Genomic DNA, 20,566 nt, shown 5'->3' on the forward strand with positions numbered 1-20,566 from the left:
TGGTGATAATGTTCTTTTTCTGAAATAGTGAAAATATAGCCCTCTTTGTTAAAGGCCAGTGCCAATCTTCTGGCACTTGAGGCCACTCTGAGTCCTCATTTCCTTATTTTGGTGCTTGCACGCTTGCATGACCTTCACCACGTCCTTTTTACGTGTGTTTTGCCTGTTATTCTTTCTTACCCTTTCAGTCTTAAGTATTATCTACTTTGCCTTTTTCTGTTTTCCTCACTGCTTTAAAGCTTTACGTTTTCAGTCTTTATCATAAGATTGTTCTCATTTTTTCCACTGTAATTTTGTCTAGATAATGAAATCATTCAGTCAGTCACGTCTGACTCTTTGCGACCCTTTGGACTGTAACCCACCAGGCTTCTCTGTCCATGGGATTATTCAGGCAAGAAATACTGGAGTGGGTTGTTATTTCCTCCTCCAGGGGATCTTCCTGACCCAGGGACTGAACCTGTGTCCTCTGTGTCTCCTGCATTGCAGGCAGATTCTTTACCCACTGAGCCATCAGGGAAGCTGAGATAACGCAATCAGTTCAGTTCAGTTCAGTCGCCCAGTCGTGTCCGACCCTTTGCGACCCCATGATCGCAGCACGCCAGGCCTCCCTGTCCATCACCATCTCCCGGAGTTCACTCAGACTCACCTCCATCGAGTCTGTGATGCCATCCAGCCATCTCATCCTCGGTCGTCTGCTTCTCCTCCTGCCCCCAGTCCCTCCCAGCATCAGGGTCTTTTCCAGTGAGTCAACTCTTCGCATGAGGTGGCCAAAGTACTGGAGTTTCAGCTTTAGCATCATTCCTTCCAAAGAAATCCCAGGGTTGATCTCCTTCAGAATGGACTGGTTGGATCTCCTTGCAGTCCAAGGGACTCTCAAGAGTTTTCTCCAACACCACAGTTCAAAAGCATCAATTCTTTGGCACTCAGCTTTCTTCACAGTCCAGCTCTCACATCCATACCTGACCACAGGAAAAACCGTAGCCTTGACTAGATGGACCTTTTTTGGCAAAGTAATGTCTCTGCCTTTGAATATGCTATCTAGGTTGGTCATAACTTTTCTTCCAAGGAGTAAGCGTCTTTTAATTTCATGGCTGCAGTCACCATCTGCAGTGATTTTGGAGCCCCCAAAATAAAGTCTGACACTGTTTCCCCATCTATTTCCCATGAAGTGATGGGACCGGATGCCATGATCTTCGTTTTCTGAATGTTGAGCTTTAAGCCAACTTTTTCACTCTCCACTAATAGTTGGTCTTTAAATAGCAATTTCACTGTGCTAGCCCTAATCTTGGAATCCTAAAGAGGTTATTTAGATGTTTATATGAAGAAAAACATTTTTCATTCTTCATTTTCTACCGTAGGATCTACAGATATTTAAAATGAAGCCCGAGTGACTAGTAATGAGCTGCCCGAAGATGGATAATATTAAATAAAACTGTAAAAACAAATAAAAGGAAGCAGTACCTAACTTAGTTATGAGAAAGAGTTTTTAATATTAACATATTGTGAACACTAAAAAACATAATACATGACATTGTGAAACTTACATCTTCATTTATTTGAAGAAAATGTACCTTCAGCTGTTTCAGAAGAAGGTATAATTAAAAATCAGTCATGGATATTATTGGACATAAATAAGAAAATTCAGAAAATTGCTCTTACCTGAATAAAAATTGCTTAGATATTCTGGAGTTTGTGTGTGTGTGTTTCTGTATTAGGACATAATTCAATATAAATCTAAACCCTGTAACATTTCCAATACAAGTGAACTATAAAGCCCTTTTTGTATTTTACTTAACTCAGATTTCATGCTATAGAAATTTTCTGTTGACTGACTTCAAGGAAAATTTAGATTACACAGAGAGAAATGAAAGTCTGACCTAATAAACCATTTATATTATCAATGCTTCAACTGATTACTTACTTTCTTGTTAAGTAAGTATTATAAGTGCTTATGAAATTCTTGTATGGGAAGTATATAGATTTAAAATAGAAATTATATCATTACATTTAAAAAATTTCAAGACTGATTTCCTTCATGCTTAATAGGTTTTTTTTTTGTTGAAAATTCTTGCTACGATTTTTAAAATCTTTTGAGACAATGCATTTTTCTCCTTTAAAGCTTATTTTTATTTCATAGGAAGAATATTTCTTTCCTAGTCAAAAGAAAATAAATATATATTTTACCTTTTATTTAATAGCACATTATTTTTTCTCTCATTTAATTCTTTGTCATTACTTTTTTTTTCTCTTTCTTTAAACAGGCAGAGATAAATGACCCAACTGATCCTTTCACAAGTTATAGTACAAAAGTTTCATCAAATATAGGGGATGAAAGTTTCTCCAAATATATAGGCTGGAGAATTGCCAGCGTGCTTTCCAAACTGTTCTTCCCTTCCATGGATGCCTGTATTCTTTCTCTGAAAAGACCACTGATGAAACGGTATCAAAGGAGAGAGGTGAACAAAACACAGGATTCCATGAAGAAGAGAGTGCTACGTTTTGCTGTAAGGTAAGGTGACACACCATTCAAAATATTTCTCTTTTTCTAACATAACCTTTCGGAATCCTATGAATTACCCATCATCATGTGTCTCTTTATTTAACTCAGTTTTCCTTTTTGATTCAAATCTTGGCTTCATCACCTTCTAGATATTTTATCTAGATATTTTAGCATGAGCAAGTATTCCTTTCTCAGAAAGTGTTTCCTTGTGCTTAAAATAGGTATGATTGTGTAATATAAATCACTGTTTTATTAAAGTGAGAGCTTCTCTTCCATAGTGACCTCATTTGCCTAGTTTACCCCTATTTCTCCCTATTATAACCACTGTGTATCCTTCCAAGGTCTATAAAATATTAATATAAGAAATGATGAGTACATTTAAAATTTTCTCTCCATTTTTGATTGTGGTTTATGGATTTCTTAAGTCTATTTAGGAAAATTCTTTCCATTTTGAGATTAAAATATTGTCACATTTCTCCTAGTGTTCATTTTTCCCTTTTAAAAAAAATGCCTTACTGAGGTATGACTGACATGCAAAGCTGTACATATTTAATGCTTACAAATTGATAAGTATGCAGTTGGGAAACCATTATAGCACTTGTGCCATAAGTCTATTCATCGCCTCAAAACTTTTCTTCTTTTTGTTATTCTTCTTAAAAATAATTATTTTCAAGGTGCATTTGAATTTTAGTTAGAAATTTTTGTTTTAAGAAAACCTTTCTCTAACATTCCAGTAACATTCCTTGTTGCCACCATGTCCTAATCATGGTCTCAACTGCAGATAAACTTGTGGAGACGCTGCAGGCCGCCCTGCCTTCTTTTGATAAATCAGTATCTGAGTAAAAATGGACGGGGTGGTGGTGGTACTTCGTGTGATACCGGAGTTTCTAGTGTCATCATTTCATGAAAATTGATGCCTTGCTATTAATTCCAGTTAAGCTACACTTACAAATAGCGTTTGAGCGTGCTCTGACATTTAAACATGGACTGTGGTTTGTACTCCCGGATTTAGGCTCTCACATCTTTATTAACAGCTCTAGTTTCCTTCCACTGGTCTATATTTTATATATTTTCAGACATGTTTTAATGATGCGGAAGTAAGTCAAAGTGGTGGGGTGTAGCAGAGATAATGTTAAAATAGCATATCTTTTCAATACTTTAATAGAAACTGAACTCCTGGAGTTTCTTCCTCTCAATTTTAGGAGTGGGCTATGGCATCTTCTAGCACTCTCAAGGATGTATTCTGGACACTTTAATCACGTGAATTTTTTTTTTTTTTTTTTTGGTGATGTGAAGTGTTGATCCGCGTGATTATTTAACATCCCAACAATGGTTTTTGAGTCATCTGTCTGCCGTCAACATTGTTCCTGATGTTAAATCTCTATAAAATATGAAATGCCCATTTATCTTCTTTTTCTATGTTCTGAAGTTATTTTTAAACTGCTTTGAAGGATAGTGAAGAGCAGTGAGGGGAAAGGTAAAGACAGTGAAAAGGCGGGTGGAGAGGCGCCGCCGGGACACGGTAAGGCAGGGCTAGAGCCGGGGAAGCACGTGGCGCTGCTTCAAAGGCCGAGCCGGGAAACGGAGAGCAGGAGCCGCCAGGAAGGGGAAAGCGGTCGGAAGCAAAGGGAGAAGATGCACGGAAGGGGCGGGCTGGCCGAGGATGGAAAGCACGTGGCGGAGAGGCGGCGGGCGGGGGGCCGGGAGGAGGCTCCGCCGAGTCGGGGACGGAGACGGGGACGGAGACGGAGACGGGGACGGGTAGGGCCCCGCAGCCCGTGGGCGCCGCAGCAGCGGCCGGGCGGCGGTCACTGCACAAGGGAGACTCCTTCGCCACTGACCTGTGAGAAAACCGTCTCCTTTGTGCATTTCTGTTTTTCCAGAGCTCATGACAGCCTCTCAAAATCAGAGCCTCTGCGTGCAATGAGAGCCGAGCGGCCCTCGCGCAGAGGCCCCTCACGTCGCGCCGTCTTGCGATGGCGCGCGGCCCGCGGTGCCTACTGCCAGCTCCGGGTAGGGGCGACCCGTGCCGGGGTGCAGCAGGTGTGCGCGGAACCGGACCGTAGCTCAGTGACTGCAAGACAAAGGCGAGGTCAGGCCCTAGTCTGTCTATTAGGGGTATGGATAGACCTGCTTTTAAAGAAGTGGCTGAGAAACAAGTTGAACTCTTAGCTATGCGCTGAAGAAATGGCTCTGGCCCACTAGACATTAACCGCGGGCAATGTCGCTTCTTCCGTTTGCTCGACTCTCCGTTGAGTCAGCAGTTACGTGGCAATAGCTCCCGTTTCACCACCTCCTCCCGCGCTCAGGTCCGCAGACCGGAATCAGTGCAATCACAGTCCTGTAGGTCAATCACAAAGACACAGTTTGAAGCCCACTGTCTCCTTAGCTCTTTTTCACCTTTTGAGAGGTCTTCTTGCATAGTCATATCATCCGTTCCTCACCAAGTATTCCTAGAAATCTCCATTTTGTGTTTTCATCAAATAGCAATGTATAAGAAGGCCAACATTTCAGGACTCCTATAGAAGGTGGGGCACATCTAAGAGGTAGGAAGTTGGGAAATGTAAAAGCAGATGTTTCTTCATTGCTTTTGAGTCCTAAAGAATACTTATTTCAGTGTGAATGTTTACTAGTAAGGAGAAAATAGGAGTTTCCTTATTGCTGAAGCATCCAGTATATCTGACGACCTATAATTTATTTCCTAAAATATTTTTCCTCACTTGTGTTCTTAGCCTGTAAAATTCTCTCTAAACGGGAATTCTTTGTTTATATGTTTATAAAGATATATATATTGCTTTGAATGATATAGATTTAACTTCTTTGCTTTACAAAATTTTTCAAAAGAAAATTCATTGTTTTCCTTCTGTCCATTAAATTCGGGAGGTTTTGCTTTTTCATGGTACATGCTGTTCTTCCCCTCAGCATTTTTTAAAAAATAAGAAAATCGTTATATTTCTTTACTATAAAAACAGCAGCCCCAAACCGAAGCATAGATGCTTCGACTTCAAAACATCATTGTTGTTTTTCCCTTTTCTTTCTTTGTCAGTACAACTATCTTCAGTCTACCTTAAGGCTGAGAATTCAAAACTCTGAAGATCAAATTTTCAAAAACCAGTCTTTACATTTATACTTTTTGGCTTCTGAGGTTTCTTGGAGGTGTGTTTTCTAAGCTTCTGCCTTGAATCCCTAAAAATTCACAAACAAGTAATTATTTGCACTCATGTAAAGACTAGGAGAATATTAACTTAAAACTTTATCTCTGATTAGGCTTAGTTTGCTCACCAATTTTATATCAGAAGATTTCATTCATAAGACCTGCACCTGGAAGAGAGCCCGGATGACACTCACAAGAATGGGCCGAGAATATGCCTGGGTATACAGGCAGGACATTTTACGTAGCTGACCTCCTCAGCAGAGCAGTCCTTCCAAAGGCTGCTGCGTTTCCTCTGCAGCCTCCTGTATTAAAGGAGCCAGTTCCAAGGCAGGGGAACTCAGAGGAGCTAACATTTACGGAATGGAGACAAGGTGGGGAAAGAAGGGTACCGCAGTGTTGCATTGGAGAGGCTTTACTGGAGAGACAGTAAAGACTCTCGAGAGTCCCTTGGACGGCAAGGAGATCCACCCAGTCCACCCTAAAGGAAATCAGTCCTGAGTGTTCATTGGAAGGACTGATGTTGAAGCTGAAACCCCAATACTTTGGCCACCTGATGTGAAGAACTGACTCATTGGGAAAGACTCCGACGCTGGGAAAGATTGAAGGCGGGAGGAGAAGGGGATGAAAGAGAATGAGATGGTTGGATGGCATCACCGACTCAATGGACATGAGTTAGTTTGAGTAAGCTCCGGGGATTGGTGATGGACAGGGAGGCCTGGCGTGCTGCGGTCCGTGGGGTCGTGAAGAGTCGGACACGACTGAGCGACTGGACTGACTGAACTGGAGAGACCAGTGGTGAGCAGCGCAAAGGGGCAGCTGGTCCCCATCTCTCACTGTCCCTGGGAGGGATCCCGAGTCTGGGGAAGCAACCGGACGTTCGACTGGATTTGCATTTTGAGGGGAGAGACACTGAGTGACTGCTGCCCTCCCTTTTAATATAGGAGTGGACATTAGCTTCCCAAGGAGAGGTGAACGTTTGGGTTCCGTTGCCAAGTCTCTGAGGCGGCCGCGCGTGCGTGCGTGCTAAGTCGCTTCAGCTGTGTTTGAATCTGTGTGACCCTGTGGACTGTAGTCCGCCAGGCTCCTCTGTCCATGGGATTCTCCAGGCAAGAATACTGGAGTGGGTTGCCATGCCCTCCTCCACCGGATCTTCCCGACCCAGGGACTGAACCCGGGTCTCTGACGTCACCTGGAGTCTTTACCACTAGCGTCACCTGGGAAGCCCCTGAGGTGGGCATCAGCTGGAAATGTCAGATGCTTAGGACTTGGGCGCTTGGGCAGTGCTCTTAATCATTGGGATAGGAGGCCATTTGGCTCCTCAGGAGATGGATGGACAGGGTGGGAGACTCTTGGAATCCCTAGTTCTAGTAGACAAGTTGCCAGACTATTCAGGATGAATCTCCAGTGTGAGAGTTAGGCAGTTCTGTTTGCCTCCCTAGCTGAGTGCATTTTATAAACAAGGCACCATGCTAAGCAGTACCCTTAGATGTAGACAGGACTGTTATATCCATTTTATATATCGTTAAAATCTCCATTTTGGAGACATGATTACTGAGAGATTAAGGAATTTGCCCATATACATATAACCGCTACATGCTAAAGTCTGAACTGAAACAAGTGCATTCAGACTCCTGAGTCTACTGTGTGGATTTCTTCCCCTTGGGTGGACTTATTTCATCTGATGGAAACCCTTGAGCTGTTGTTAAAACAGCAACAGAAACAAAAACTTATCTTGTCATAAGAAAAGACTTATAAGAAAAGTCGTCGGTCATAAGAAAAGACTTACATTGGCTGGGGTGGGCGGGGTGTGCTCTGGGTGCGCGCGGGCCTCTCTGCGGAGGCTTCTCCCGCTGCAGAGCTGGGCTCGCGGCCGTGGGCGTCGACAGCTGCGGCTGGAGACTCCAGAGTGCTGGCTCAGAGTTGTGCCGAGCTTCGCTGCCCTGCGGCTTGTGAGGTTTTGCAAGATGAGGGATCACACCTGTGCCCCCTGCATTGCAAGGCAGATTCTTAACCACTGGGCCACCAGGGAGGCCCTAAGGAACATTTGCTTCTTCCTATGCCCTGCATCTCTCTAGCTTAATATTAGGAAATCTGTGTCAAAGAGGAGGCATTTTCTATTAGCTAGTATGATTTTTGGCTAAAGCCAATGGAGGAAAAAAATATATATAAATATATGATAAAATTAATCAAATATATTAGCAATATATTTGTATATTAATTTATTTTGTTGGTTTATATTTATATATTATATAAATATAATTCAATAAGTATTATGTAAATAAATATAATATATATTATATATTTTTTTTTGAGAGAGAGAGGGAGATATTTTAGAAAGGTGAGCTCCAAAGGATTCTTAAATGAAATACCTTAAACACATCTGTCTAGTTCTGCTTCATGCAGGGGAAAAATGTCTGTGCCTCCTTTATAGAATATCAAGGATGTTTATCTTACAGCCTTTTTTTCCCTGATTGATTGAGAGGAAGTTACTTAACTTCTTTGAGCCTAAGGCTGCTAATCTTTAAAAATGTGAAAGCTGTGCGTTCTTCCCGGCCTTGTCCGTAGGAGAGAAGGAGAGAATGTGCATAACGAGCCTGGACGTGTTACAGCTCCTTATCCTACCGTTCTTTCACTTAGTAGATTTTCAAAACATTTGTTTTCTTCCTAATATGATATTCATTAATATAATTGTAATAAATAATAAATGAAAGTTTTACAGAAAGCTATGAATTATTGCTAGCAACTTTTCAAAGAGAACATCCACTTTCCTTAATTTTTAGCTTTTGGCTATGTTTTGGTTCCCTTCTTGTGTCTACTTTTTGAATTAAAACACAATTCAGATGCAGCTCCAAGTCGTGGCTGCATCTTGACGGTCCAGTGCCAAGACCTGTTATGGATGGAACCTCGATGGTCCCCTTGGCTGCTGACAGTCTTCAGCTGGAGGGAAACAGAGAGCATGGCTAGGTCTTCAGAGGTGGGCACCTTTAGTCTGAACTTCTGTGACACATTTTATTATTAAAATGTTGGTTGGCTGATCAGCTCACCTTAATCTCTTTTCCCCCTGCACTGGACTGTGGTGTGAGGCTCTTCCTTTTGGCACGCAGGCTTTACTCTGCTTGTGGGCGTGCACGCCTTGTTGCCCCAAGGCCTGTGGGGTCTTAGTTCCCCAACCGGAGATGGAACCCGTGACCTTTGCATGGGAAGGTGGCTTCTTAACCATTGGACTACCAGGGAAGCCCTCAGATAGCTCATTGAAAGTGTTTTTATTATTTTATGATTTTTTATGACTCCAGTACCCTATTAGAAATGAGGTCCAGTCGCCAGTGACGGGACCGTGCTTAGTGTTATCTGTTGCCATACGGCCGGTTTACCTCTGGTCTGTCCTGGGAGGTGGGTCAGTGCCCATCTACCTTAGGTTATCTCCTCTTCTTTCCAGTGGAGCCTTGGTCTGAACAGGAATTTTAGGTATTATCAGTGGGGCCATAGCTTTAGCAGTCACTTTCATTGCAGTGCCTTTGTGCTTAAAAGACAGGTGTCTGGCTTTAATAAATCGTCAACCCAAGAGTTCTCCATTCACAGGAACATGGTGTGATGCAGAGTCTTAAAACGTGGCACACTTATTCAGATGACCTGGGTGAGATGTGAAACATTCTATGTTTCAAACACAGATGAACTAGAATAAAAAATGACAGCCCAATGGGAAGACAAAAGCTGTGCGACAGGAACAAAACCACAACCTGCGGGAGTGTCTGTGTGCTTCGCTTTACAGCGCACTTTGCTGCTTTTGGAGAAAGGACAGCGTTGTTCACCTCATGGTGAACTCCCTTTGAGTGGTTGGCAAGTGCGTATTACCTGCTTGAATCAGAATGTGACCTTGGATTTGACGTTGATCGAGTTGGGGGTAGTCGTGCCACTGTTCAGATTCTCAGAAAATATGAAGTCCATCAGTTAAAGGGTTTAATCTTCCCCAGTTTCTAAATGTCTCCTTGATGGGATCAGGTATTGTTCAGGCACATGACTCTGAAAATCTTAGTACCCAGGACAGCTGCTTTCTGTCTACCTGTCAGAGCAGGTGTTCCTCCCAGCTAGCCAATTCTTTCCTAGGCTGTCTCTAGGTATGGATTGAAACGGTTGGGAGAATACAGAACCCCTAACACGGGTGGTACAGTCCTTCAGTAAGCGGCAACCGGGTACCTCTGCGCGCAGCCACTGCGAGGCACTAGGAAGACAGACAAACTCTGCTTCAAAGGGTAACTGATGGCTTCCTGCTCAGAATGACGGCTGTGCTTCTAGCATATGGATTTCCGCCATAAAGACGTGGAGCTTTGCACTCACAGTTTTCTATTTTCTGTATCTTCACTTATTCAATACAATTCAGAATACCTGACTTATACTAGACTTTAATAAATAATTATTGACTAACTAATGCTATGGAGAAAGCAATGGCACCCCACTCCAGCGCTTTTGCCTGGAAAATCCCATGGACGGAGGAGCCTGGTTGGCTGCTGAGCGACTTCCCTTTCGCTTTTCACTTTCATGCATTGGAGAAGGAAATGGAAACCCACTCCAGTGTCCTTGCCTGGAGAGTCCCAGGGACGGCGGAGCCTGGTGGGCTGCCGTCTATGGGGTCGCGCAGAGTCGGACACGACTGACGCGACGTAGCAGCAGAGACTAATGCTAGCAGAAGGGCACAGGATGTGCCGAGCCTCCTCCAGCGAAATACGTCACAGAGCGTTTGAGGAACTAGAACACTGGTGCGGCGGGGTCACTGAGACCACGAGGAAGAAGCTGGAGAGTTGCTCAGGGTTTTCAACTTTAGCTTAGGAGCCACAAGAAGGCACCGCATGTGCGTTATGTGGCAGAGTATGGAGTGAGGGGTGGCGTTTGTGTGCGTATGTGTTTGAGGTTGTGACAGGATCATAGGTGTGATGTGCCCTGGGCAAGTCGCTTGACTTCTCAAAATGAGGGTAATTATAGCACCTTTCTTGTTGGTGCTGATGAGAAATTATTGAGATAGTCAATTAAAAGTTCTCCCTATAGTACTTGACCACAAAATGTTCATTATTTGTATATTAATAAATATATAGTGGCATAATGATAAATATAAATATGCTGATATATTGATCAATATATTAATTTTTCAAAAATATATATTCTTTTGTCTGCCCTGCGTCTTGGCTGTGGCTCATGGGGTCTTCACAGTAGCACGCGAGCTTCTTGTTAATAGTTGTGGTGTGCACGCTGGATCTAGTTCCCTGACCAGGGATTGAACCTGGGCCCCTCGCGTTGTGAGCATGCAGTTACCCGCGGGGCCACCAGGGAAGTCCCTAAGTATATTCATTTGATTATGTAGCATAACCACCTTCGCTGTTTCCATTGCTGGCTCTGTTACGTTGGAAAAGTGCACAGTCACTTTTGCAATATAGCCCACACTAGGTTGGTGGCAATTCAAATGGAAAGGAGGAAGATGGATTTGCATGGGATTTGGTAGAAAAAGCAGTAGAATTGGATGATGATTGAAAAGAGTAGAGTGGCAGGAGGTGTGGGGAGGAAAATGTCTTTTCTAGGCTGAACACCAAGTCCGCTCGCAGGGCAGTTCACTGAAGCGAGGAGCGATGGGTGAGGCGAGGTGCGCTTGGGGTAAGGGAAGGTGCTGAACTGGAAGCCATGCTTTTGACGTCTTTAAGTGGAGAAGTCACACAGGCCATGAGTTTCACAGTTCTGTGTGTGAGTCAGGGACGAAGGCTGGGTGGAGTCCTTGAGTGAAGGTGAAGACTCATGTCAAGGGCACAAGCGACCGCCGTGGTAAAGCGCATCATGAAGGGAGAGGAGGACCTGGGGTGGAATTTTGAGGAATGCCACCAGTTAACGTCTGGAAGGAAGAGGGTCACAGCAGAATGCACAGCAAACCAAACCTTAGATAGAGCTAGAGAGGGTGGGTGACTTAGAACAACCTGAGACAGGTTTATGGGAGGTTCCGGTAACTAGTACTCGCGCGCATGCGCAGTCGCTTAGTCGTGCTGGGTTCTTTGTGACCCTTGGACTGTAGCCCACCAGGCCCCTCTGCCCTTGGGATTATCCCAGCAAGGGTACTGGAGTGGGTGGCCATTTCCTCCGGGGACCTTCCCGACCCGGAGACAGAATCCACATCTCCTGTGGCTGCTCCACTGGCAGATGGGTTCTTTACCACTGAGCCACCTGGGAAACCCAATTAGTATGTAATAATGCTCTAAAAATTTAAGTGTATGGAGATGTTGATTTCAAAGATAGAGGAAATTTTTCAAAATAATCTACCTAGACAGTGATAGAATCTCTCTCTCCGAGTATCCGTGAGCATCGCTTTCTGCTCACTACACAAAAAATACAAATGCAGATAGATGACAAAACAATTGCAAAGGGTTAACAACTCATATGTCCAAAGACTTGCAGTGTCTACCTAATGAGGAAAAAGGTAAGTGCCAAACCAACGCATGAAACTCTTGAAGTTTGTACACAAGATCTGTTGGTCAGGAAGGGCAGTAATACCATCAACTGTGTATATGTATATCTTTGACAGAAATGGATTTCTAACCTCTAAAGAAATATTTCCATGTACCAAAATTCCAAGAAATAACGAAGTGAGATTATCACTTAGAAACAAATCTTAATGGTCTTTCTAGTTATTTCATGGGCTTATAAGGCCTTTTTAAAATTTTACCACTCTTTCCATTTAAAAAAAAATTTAGATTTGTTAATGCTCTATTTATATCATGAACAATGGTGCAGTGTGTCTTTTCCATCAGTTTATCCAACAACCAAAGATAAAGATACATATTTAAGAGATAAATTTCTCCTTATCATGCTTTTAGGTCCATTTTCAATTGGGAAAGTAAAACTCAGACCAAACAAGTTAAGCAGATTGTGTGAAGTTCATGCCAAGGACTTCAGGGAAATCAGAGGTCTCAGAGCAGATTTGAAAGGTCCTCCACACAGGTCCTGGATGTTCTGTAGGAAGATACCAGGCAGGAGAGTGAGAGACGGGCTGTGAATGTATGAAAGCGTGTAACACATCTGTTTCGTACATGTCTTCATTATCCCGAAACTACACTGCTGCTACATTTCTAGACTTTCTGCATTTGCTCAGACATTTGGTGTGTGTTGCATGTGTTTTTCTTACCAACACTTAATTTTCACATTGTAAATTCCTCTTTCATGTTTTTTTCTTTCATCTTCTGCCTCCTTCTTAAAGGAGTGCATCCATATTCAATATTAATCATGCTTTATGTCTTTAATAAATTGTCATCTCCATTTATCATTCTGGACAGCTTCCAACTTCAACACCAACTCTGGCACTGCAATATAAGATCGGTAATTGCTAAGCATCCATCATATCTGAAGTGATATGTCATTAAATTCGTGGCTGTTCACAATAGTTCACTAACCCGAGTCTCGTTGAGTTAGAACTAATGTCGATTGGTCTCCTTTCTGTTTTATCTTTTCCTGCATCAAGCTACTCAAAGGAAAAAGCCTATCTTTAATTAAAATTTTGCTAAACCATTTATACAAGCAAACCAACACTGCCACACAGAAGTCTAAGCACAGCTGGTTGACAAATCAACCACCGATTAGCATACTGATATCTAGCAGGGAAACCTTGTGATAAGTGAATTATAGCAAAAAAAAAAAAAAAAAAAAAAGCAACATGTAATGCTTTCTGTAGTGTCTTTTCTTGCTCGGCTATAAGTAGCATATGTTACAGCTAGTATGATTGTTCAGGAGTCCCTGTCTAAAGGACAAGCATTAAATTAAAAAAAAAAAAAAGACATACTCATCCTCACAAATTCCCAAAAACCTATGGGTTTTATTCCTGTAATGCTCACCTTCTGTCCATGGATAAAATATAGGAAGAAGGACAATGAATAGTGCATTCCATCTGGCACTCAGACGACTTCCCTGACACAACGGCATCTGGTCGGGAAAGGAGCTTGGGGAGTGACCTGGCCCACGGCCTTTGGGCAGGTCATTAGTTGGGATCAGGGCAGCACATAAAGCTCAACATTCAGAAAACGAAGATCATGGCATCTGGTCCCATCACTTCATGGGAACTAGATGGGGAAACAGTGGAAACAGTGTCAGACTTTATCTTTTTGGGCTCCAAAATCACTGCAGATGGTGACTGCAGCCATGAAATTAAAAGACGCTTACTCCTTGGAAGAAAAGCTATGACCAACCTAGACAGTATATTCAAAAGCAGAGACATTACTTTGCCGACTAAGGTCTGTCTAGTCAAGGCTATGGTTTTTCCTGTGGTCATGTATGGATGTGAGAGTTGGACTGTGAAGAAGGCTGAGCGCTGAAGAATTGATGCTTTTGAACTGTGGTGTTGGAGAAGACTCTTGAGAGTCCCTTGGACTGCAAGGAGATCCAACCAGTCCATCCTAAAGGAGATCAGCCCTGGGATTTCTTTGGAAGGAATGATGCTAAAGCCAAAACTCCAGTCCTTTGGCCACCTCATGCGAAGAGTTGATTCATTGGAAAAGATGATGCTAGGAGGGATTGGGGGAAGGAGGAGAAGGGGACGACCGAAGATGAGATGGCTGGATGGCATCACGGACTCCATGGACGTGAGTCTGAGTGAACTCTGGGAGTTGGTGATGGACAGGGAGGCCTGGCGTGCTGCGATTCCTGGGGTCACAAAGAGTCGACACGACTGAGCGACTGACCTGAACTGGGTAGCAGCTCTCTGTTAACATCTGCCTGTTGACTTCTGAGGTGTTTTAGTCAAGTTGTTACTGTTGTTCAGTCGCTCAGTCATGTCTGACTCTGTGACTCCGTGGACTGCAGCATACCAGGCCTCCCTGTCCATCACCAACTCGTGGGGTTTACTCAAACCCATGTCCACTGAGTCAGTGATGCCATCCAACCATCTCATCCTCTGTCGTCCCCTTCTCCTCCTGCCCTCAATCTTTCCCAGCATCAGGGTCTTTTCAAGTGAGTCAGCTCTTCCCATCAGGTGGCCAAGTACTGGAGTTTCAGCTTCAGCATCAGTCCTTCCAATGAACACCCAGGACTGATCTCCTTTAGGATGGGCTGGTTGGGCTCCCAGGGGTCTTCCCCAGCATGTCAGCATGTCGGCATGTCAGAGCAGTGGTGGTGGAGCAGCCAAGGGGCCAGCGTAAGTGGCAGCAGAAGCAGCAGTGAAGCCAGCTGGACAGGCCCAGCTTCTTAGGCCAGCACGGCCCTCTGCTTCACTTCAGCCCACATTTCTGGATTCATCTGCTGTCCTCAGTTATCACCGAGCACTTTGCGGTCACACAGAGTTCTAAACACAGCTGGCCAGAGAATCACCCCCACCGTGAGCATCCTGATGTCAGAGACAGAGGAGGTGACAAGAGCGTGCATGTAACAGGAGATGTCAGATAAAACAATTCACAAGTTTCCTTGACCCCTTCTCTTGTTCCATTCCGTGCACTACTCTATTAGTGATCCCAGTGTATGAAAATCTCTAAATTCTTGATGCTAGAATGTCCATCGATTTTACACATGGTCCCAGATAGGACTGGCGAATAAGTACTAAGACTATAAATTATTTTCACTCCTGGCTCAAGGAGCAGTCACTTTAACACTGTATTCCAGAGTTGTGTTGCCATGAGGTCAGATACATTCATATACGTTCAGGAGTATGATAAACTGATAAGCCCCAAGTCATGGTGATGTGGCTAGAAGATATGAAAAAGAAGCATGTAATCGTTTGTGGGGAGAACCTACAGACAGGACATTCTGGGAAAGAAGATACTGAAGCAGAAACTCTTAAGAGTTCTCAAGAAGGCATTTTCTTTCTTCTCTTTGGATAGGCAGGGATGCCTCTAATCTAATCATGACTCAATGGGATTTCCAGTCATCAGAAATGGAAGTTATTCCCATTCATAGGCTGTGTGGCTGAGCAAGCCTCACTGTCAGAAAGCGTTCCACTTCAATTGTGGCTCTATGGTACCACGTGAATGGGAATTGGACAGTTCATTTGATTGATGTAGACATTCAAAGGTGGCAGTGCAGACCCCTGAAATTCCCTTTAGGCCCTGAATGATCCTATTGGGCTGTCTCGGTGACTCACAGCAATGGGATCGTAGGCGTGTTTTCCCTCCAGAGTGTGGACAGCCACCTCTGATCCTTTTCTCAGCCCACTTGCATTTAGATTACGTGGGAGGCTAAAATGATGAGAGGTAAAATTGAGGATAAAATATATTGCTATTTTCAAGTTCAAGTAGAGTTTCAAAATAACTAGACAACAATCTCAGGGAAAGCAGGCAGGCACCAAACGCAACACATCATCATCACCATCACAACAACCATGTAAGTCTGGCAGAAAAAATAGGTCAGTTTAACAAGAACGAGCCTATAAGGTGTGATCGAGAGTGCACTTCTTGTTTGGTGTAGCTGGGACCACAAAAGATGACTATGGTTGGCACTGCCTTGGTAGAAAACAGGTTACTGTTAGGCAGTCATTGAGGGTGAAACTAGCCCAGAACAATGAATGTTTTCTATATTCTAATGATCAAGAAATTCACTCTGATTTGGTCACACAAGTAGGTGGCATTGTGGTACCAACCAGACCCCTCTACCTCTCTTATTTCCTTTAGTCTTCATCACTGCCCTCCCCCTGCTTAAATTCTGGTAGGCATTTGAACAGAGTGACAAAAGGAGCATGGTTTTATTTTCTGCAATTATGTGAATCTCAGAATACCCGTCTGAGACCCTCGGGGGGTATTGCAGGCCTCTTGTCTCTTCCATGTGTGAAAAACTCCTCTCTGTCCATGGGGTTTCCCAGGCAAGAAGACTGGAGCGGGTTTCCATTTCCTCCCCCAGGGAACTTTCCCGACCCAGGGATCGAACCGCGTCTCCTGCTTGGCAGGCAGGTTCTTTACCGCTGAACCATTAGGGAAGCCGTTCATGTCCAGGTGGCAACACTCTAATAGTTGAAGTAGACTCTTTTAAGGTCACATGAACAGCATTTGACTAAAATTTGTTAAATTTCTGGAGCTAAAATCTTTAGGAATTCTTGAATGAAAATAAATGCCTCATCATATTTATGTGGCAATTTTTCCGTTATCTGTGACGGTACAGCTAGGCTCTCCCCTACCCCAGCAAGAGAATCTCTCTTTGAAAGTCCAGCATTTTAAGTTTAGAAGGAACTGCTTTCCTCTGCTCAAGAAGCTGTATTAAAATGTGTCCTCTGTACTTATTTGTTCTGATTGGTCTTCTGTAGCTTTGCATCTCAAAGGAGAATTTTAATAGAGGATAGTAAAATGTTCCAGGTGGCACAGTGGTAAAGAACCCACCTCCCGATGCAGGAGACGCGAGAGGGGCAGGTTCGATCCCTGGGTCGGGAAGAGCCCCTGGAGGAGGGCATGGCAACCCACTCTAGTGCCGTTTCCTGGAGAATCCCACGGACAGAGGAGCCTGGTGGGCTACAGTTCACAGGGTCACCGAGAGTCGGACAGGCCTGAGCATGCGCAGCACAGACAGTAAAACGTCCGCATCATAAGATGGAAACTAGCACAAAAATCTACACTACATAATTGAAATGGTACTATCTCAAATAACTATTACATCTAAAGACAGATAAATAGCTATTTTCGTTTATAGCTGAACACACGCACCCTGTTTGATGCTTACAAAGTGCCTGGTTGATTTAGGCTTATAAACTGCCAAGATAGTCTAAGGAATGCAGTGTATGACTTGGAAATAAGAAATAGGGAGAACTAAGGAAAAAATAGACACATATAAAGGATTGATTATCCCACGTTCTTATACAAGAGTATAAGAACATGACTCTTATTTAAGAGTCGATCCCTTGCATACTTGATTCCTTAATTCTGAGTATCATTTTCCTCTTTTAAAAAGTTGCATGGCTCTACTTAATTTGACAGCCACAAAGATTAGTATTTTTAAAGCAGAAGATAACGTGAAAAAGAAACATTCACTGTGCATTCAGCAGGAAAGATTGGGTCCTGCTGTGCAGTTTTGAATTGCAGGGCTAGAATAATGGGCTTATGAAAAAGAACAAATATCTTGACTGAATTTATCCTGTAGGTTTTCAGCCTAGGAAAACCAGAGCAATCTAGGCATATAGCTGAAGCAGCTGGGTGAAAAGTGAAATAACTCATACAATTAATTTGTTAGTGAGGTTGATAACTTATAGCCATTTTTATGTTGATCTCTTGGTCCCTTGAGGCTTTTGAACTGTGTTGGAGAAGACTCTCAAGAGTCCCTTGGACAGCAAGGAGATCCAACCAGTCCATCCTAAAGGAGATCAGTCCTAAGTGTTCATTGGAAGGACTGTCGCTAAGGTAAAACTCCAATCCTTTGGCCATCTGATGTGAGGAGCCGACATTGGAAAAGACCCTGATGCTGGGAAAGACTGAAGGCAGGAGGAGAAGGGGATGACAGAGGATAAGATGGTTCAGTCACTCAGTCGTGTCTGACTCTTTGTGACCCCATGGACTGCAGCACACCAGGCCTCCCTGTCCATCACCAACTCCGGGAGTTTAAACTCATGTCCACTGAGTCGGTGATGCCATCCAACCATCTCATCCTCTGGTGTCCCCTTCTCCTCCTGCCTTCAGTCTTTCCCAGCATCAGGGTCTTTTCCAATGTGTTGGCTCTTCACATCAGATGGCCAAAGGATTGGAGTTTCAGCTTCAGCGACAGTCCTTCCAATGAATATTCAGTGCTAAGTCTCTTCATTCATGACCGACTCTTTGTGACCCCATGGACTGTAGCCCGCCAGGCTCCTCTGTCTGTGGGATTCTTCAGGCAAGAATACTGGAGTCGGTTGCCATTTCCAGAATGAATGTTCAGGGTCGATGTCTTTTAGGACTGACTGGTTTGATCTCCTTGCAGTCCACAGGACTCTCAAGAGTCTTCTCCAACACCAAACTTCAAAAGTTGTTTGGCACTCAGTCTTTTTAATTTCCCTGCTCTCACATCCATACATGACTACTGGAAAAACCATAGCTTTGACTATACTGGCAAAGTAATGTCTCTGCTTTTTAATACACTGTCTAGGTTTGTCATTGCTTTTCTTCCAAGGAGCAACATCTTTTAATTTCATGGCTGCACTCAAAGTCTACAGTGATTTTGGAACCCAAAAAAATAGTCTGTTGTTTCCCATCTATTTGCCATGAAGAGATGGGACCAGTAAGGAGCAGCGGCTGCACTTTCCTGGAGCAGCCATGAAAAGATACCCCACGTCCAAGATAAGACAAACCCAAGTAAGACGGTAGGTGTTGCGAGAGGCATCAGAGGGCAGACACACTGAAACTATAATCACAGAAAACTAGTCAATTTAATCACATGGACCACAGCCTTGTCTAACTCAATGAAACTAAGCCATGCCGTGTGGGGCCACCCAAGACAGGCGGGTCATGGTGGAGAGGTCTGACAGAATGTGGTCCACTGGAGAAGGGAATGGCAAACCACTTCAGTATTCTTGCCTTGAGAACCCCATGAACAGTATGAAAAGGCAAATGATAGGATACCAAAAGAGGAACTCCCCAGGTCATTAGGTGCCCAATATGCTACTGGAGATCAATGCAGAAGTAACTCCAGAAAGAATGAAGGGATGGAGCCAAAGCAAAAACAATACCCAGCTGTGGATGTGACTGGTGATAGAAGCAAGATCCAATGCTGTAAGATCAATATTGCATATGAACCTGGAATGTCAGGTCCATGAATCAAGGCAAATTGGAAGTGGTCAAACAAGAGATGGCAAGGGTGAACGTCGACATTCTAGGAATCAGCAAACTAAAATGGACTGGAATGGGTGAATTTAACTCAGATGACCATTATATCTATGACTGGGCAAGAATCCCTTAGAAGAAATGGAGTAACTATATCATGGTCAACAAGAGAGTCTGAAATGCAATACTTGGATGCAATCTCAAAAACGACAGAATGATCTCTGTTCATTTCCAAGGCAAACCATTCAATATCATGGTAATTCAAGTCTATGCCCCAACCAGTAACGCTGAAGAAGCTGAAGTTGAACGGTTTTATGAAGACCTACAAGACCTTTTAGAACTAACACCCAAAAAAGATGTCCTTTTCATTATTGGGGACTGGAATGCAAAAGTAGGAAGTCAAGAAACACCTGGGGTAACAGAAAATTTGGCCTTGGAATACGGAATGAAGCAGGGCAAAGACTAACAGCATTTTGCCAAGAAAATGCACTGGTCATAGCAAACACCCTCTTCCAACAACACAAGAGAAGACTCTACACATGGACATCACCAGATGGTCAACACCAAAATCAGATTGATTATATGCTTTGCAGCCAAAGACGGAGAAGCTCTATACAGTCAACAAAAACAAGACCAGGAGCTGACTGTGGCTCAGATCATGAACTCTTTATTGCCAAATTCAGACTTAAATTGAAGAAAGCAGGGAAAACCGGTACACCATTCAGGTATGACCTACATCAAATCCCTTATGATTATACAGTGGAAGTGAGAAATAGATTTAAGGGCCTAGATCTGATAGATAGAGTGCCTGATGAACTATGAATGGGGGTTCATGACATTGTACAGGAGACAGGGATCAAGACCATCCCCATGGAAAAGAAATGCAAAAAAGCAAAATGGCTGTCTGGGGAGGCCTTACAAATAGCTGTGAAAAGAAGAGAAGTGAAAAGCCAAGGAGAAAAGGAAAGATATAAGTATCTGAATGCAGAGTTCCAAAGAATAGCAAGGACATATAAGAAAGCCTTCTTCAGCAATCAATGCAAAGAAATAGGGGAAAACAACAGAATAGGAAAGACTAGAGATCTCTTCAAGAAAATTTGAGATACCAAGGGAACATTTCATGCAAAGATGGGCTCAATAAAGGACAGAAATGGTAGGGATCTAACAGAAGCAGAAGATATTAACAAGAGG

The 20,566-nt window shown here is 43.4% G+C and overlaps 1 protein-coding gene across 1 annotated transcript in view; it reads left to right on the top strand.

Moving 5' to 3' along the window:
* The window catches only part of TMEM232 (transmembrane protein 232), a 247,935-nt gene that overhangs the window by 126,952 nt on the left and 100,417 nt on the right, over window positions 1-20,566 (top strand). The window contains exon 11 of the mRNA XM_040239692.1: window positions 2,262-2,509. Coding sequence (XP_040095626.1) covers window positions 2,262-2,509 — 248 coding nt within the window. The remainder of the gene's footprint in view (window positions 1-2,261; window positions 2,510-20,566) is intronic.

The sequence above is a fragment of the Oryx dammah genome, unplaced genomic scaffold (genome assembly GCF_014754425.2).
Source record: "Oryx dammah isolate SB20612 unplaced genomic scaffold, SCBI_Odam_1.1 HiC_scaffold_5, whole genome shotgun sequence".
Classification (NCBI taxonomy): Eukaryota; Metazoa; Chordata; class Mammalia; order Artiodactyla; family Bovidae; genus Oryx; species Oryx dammah.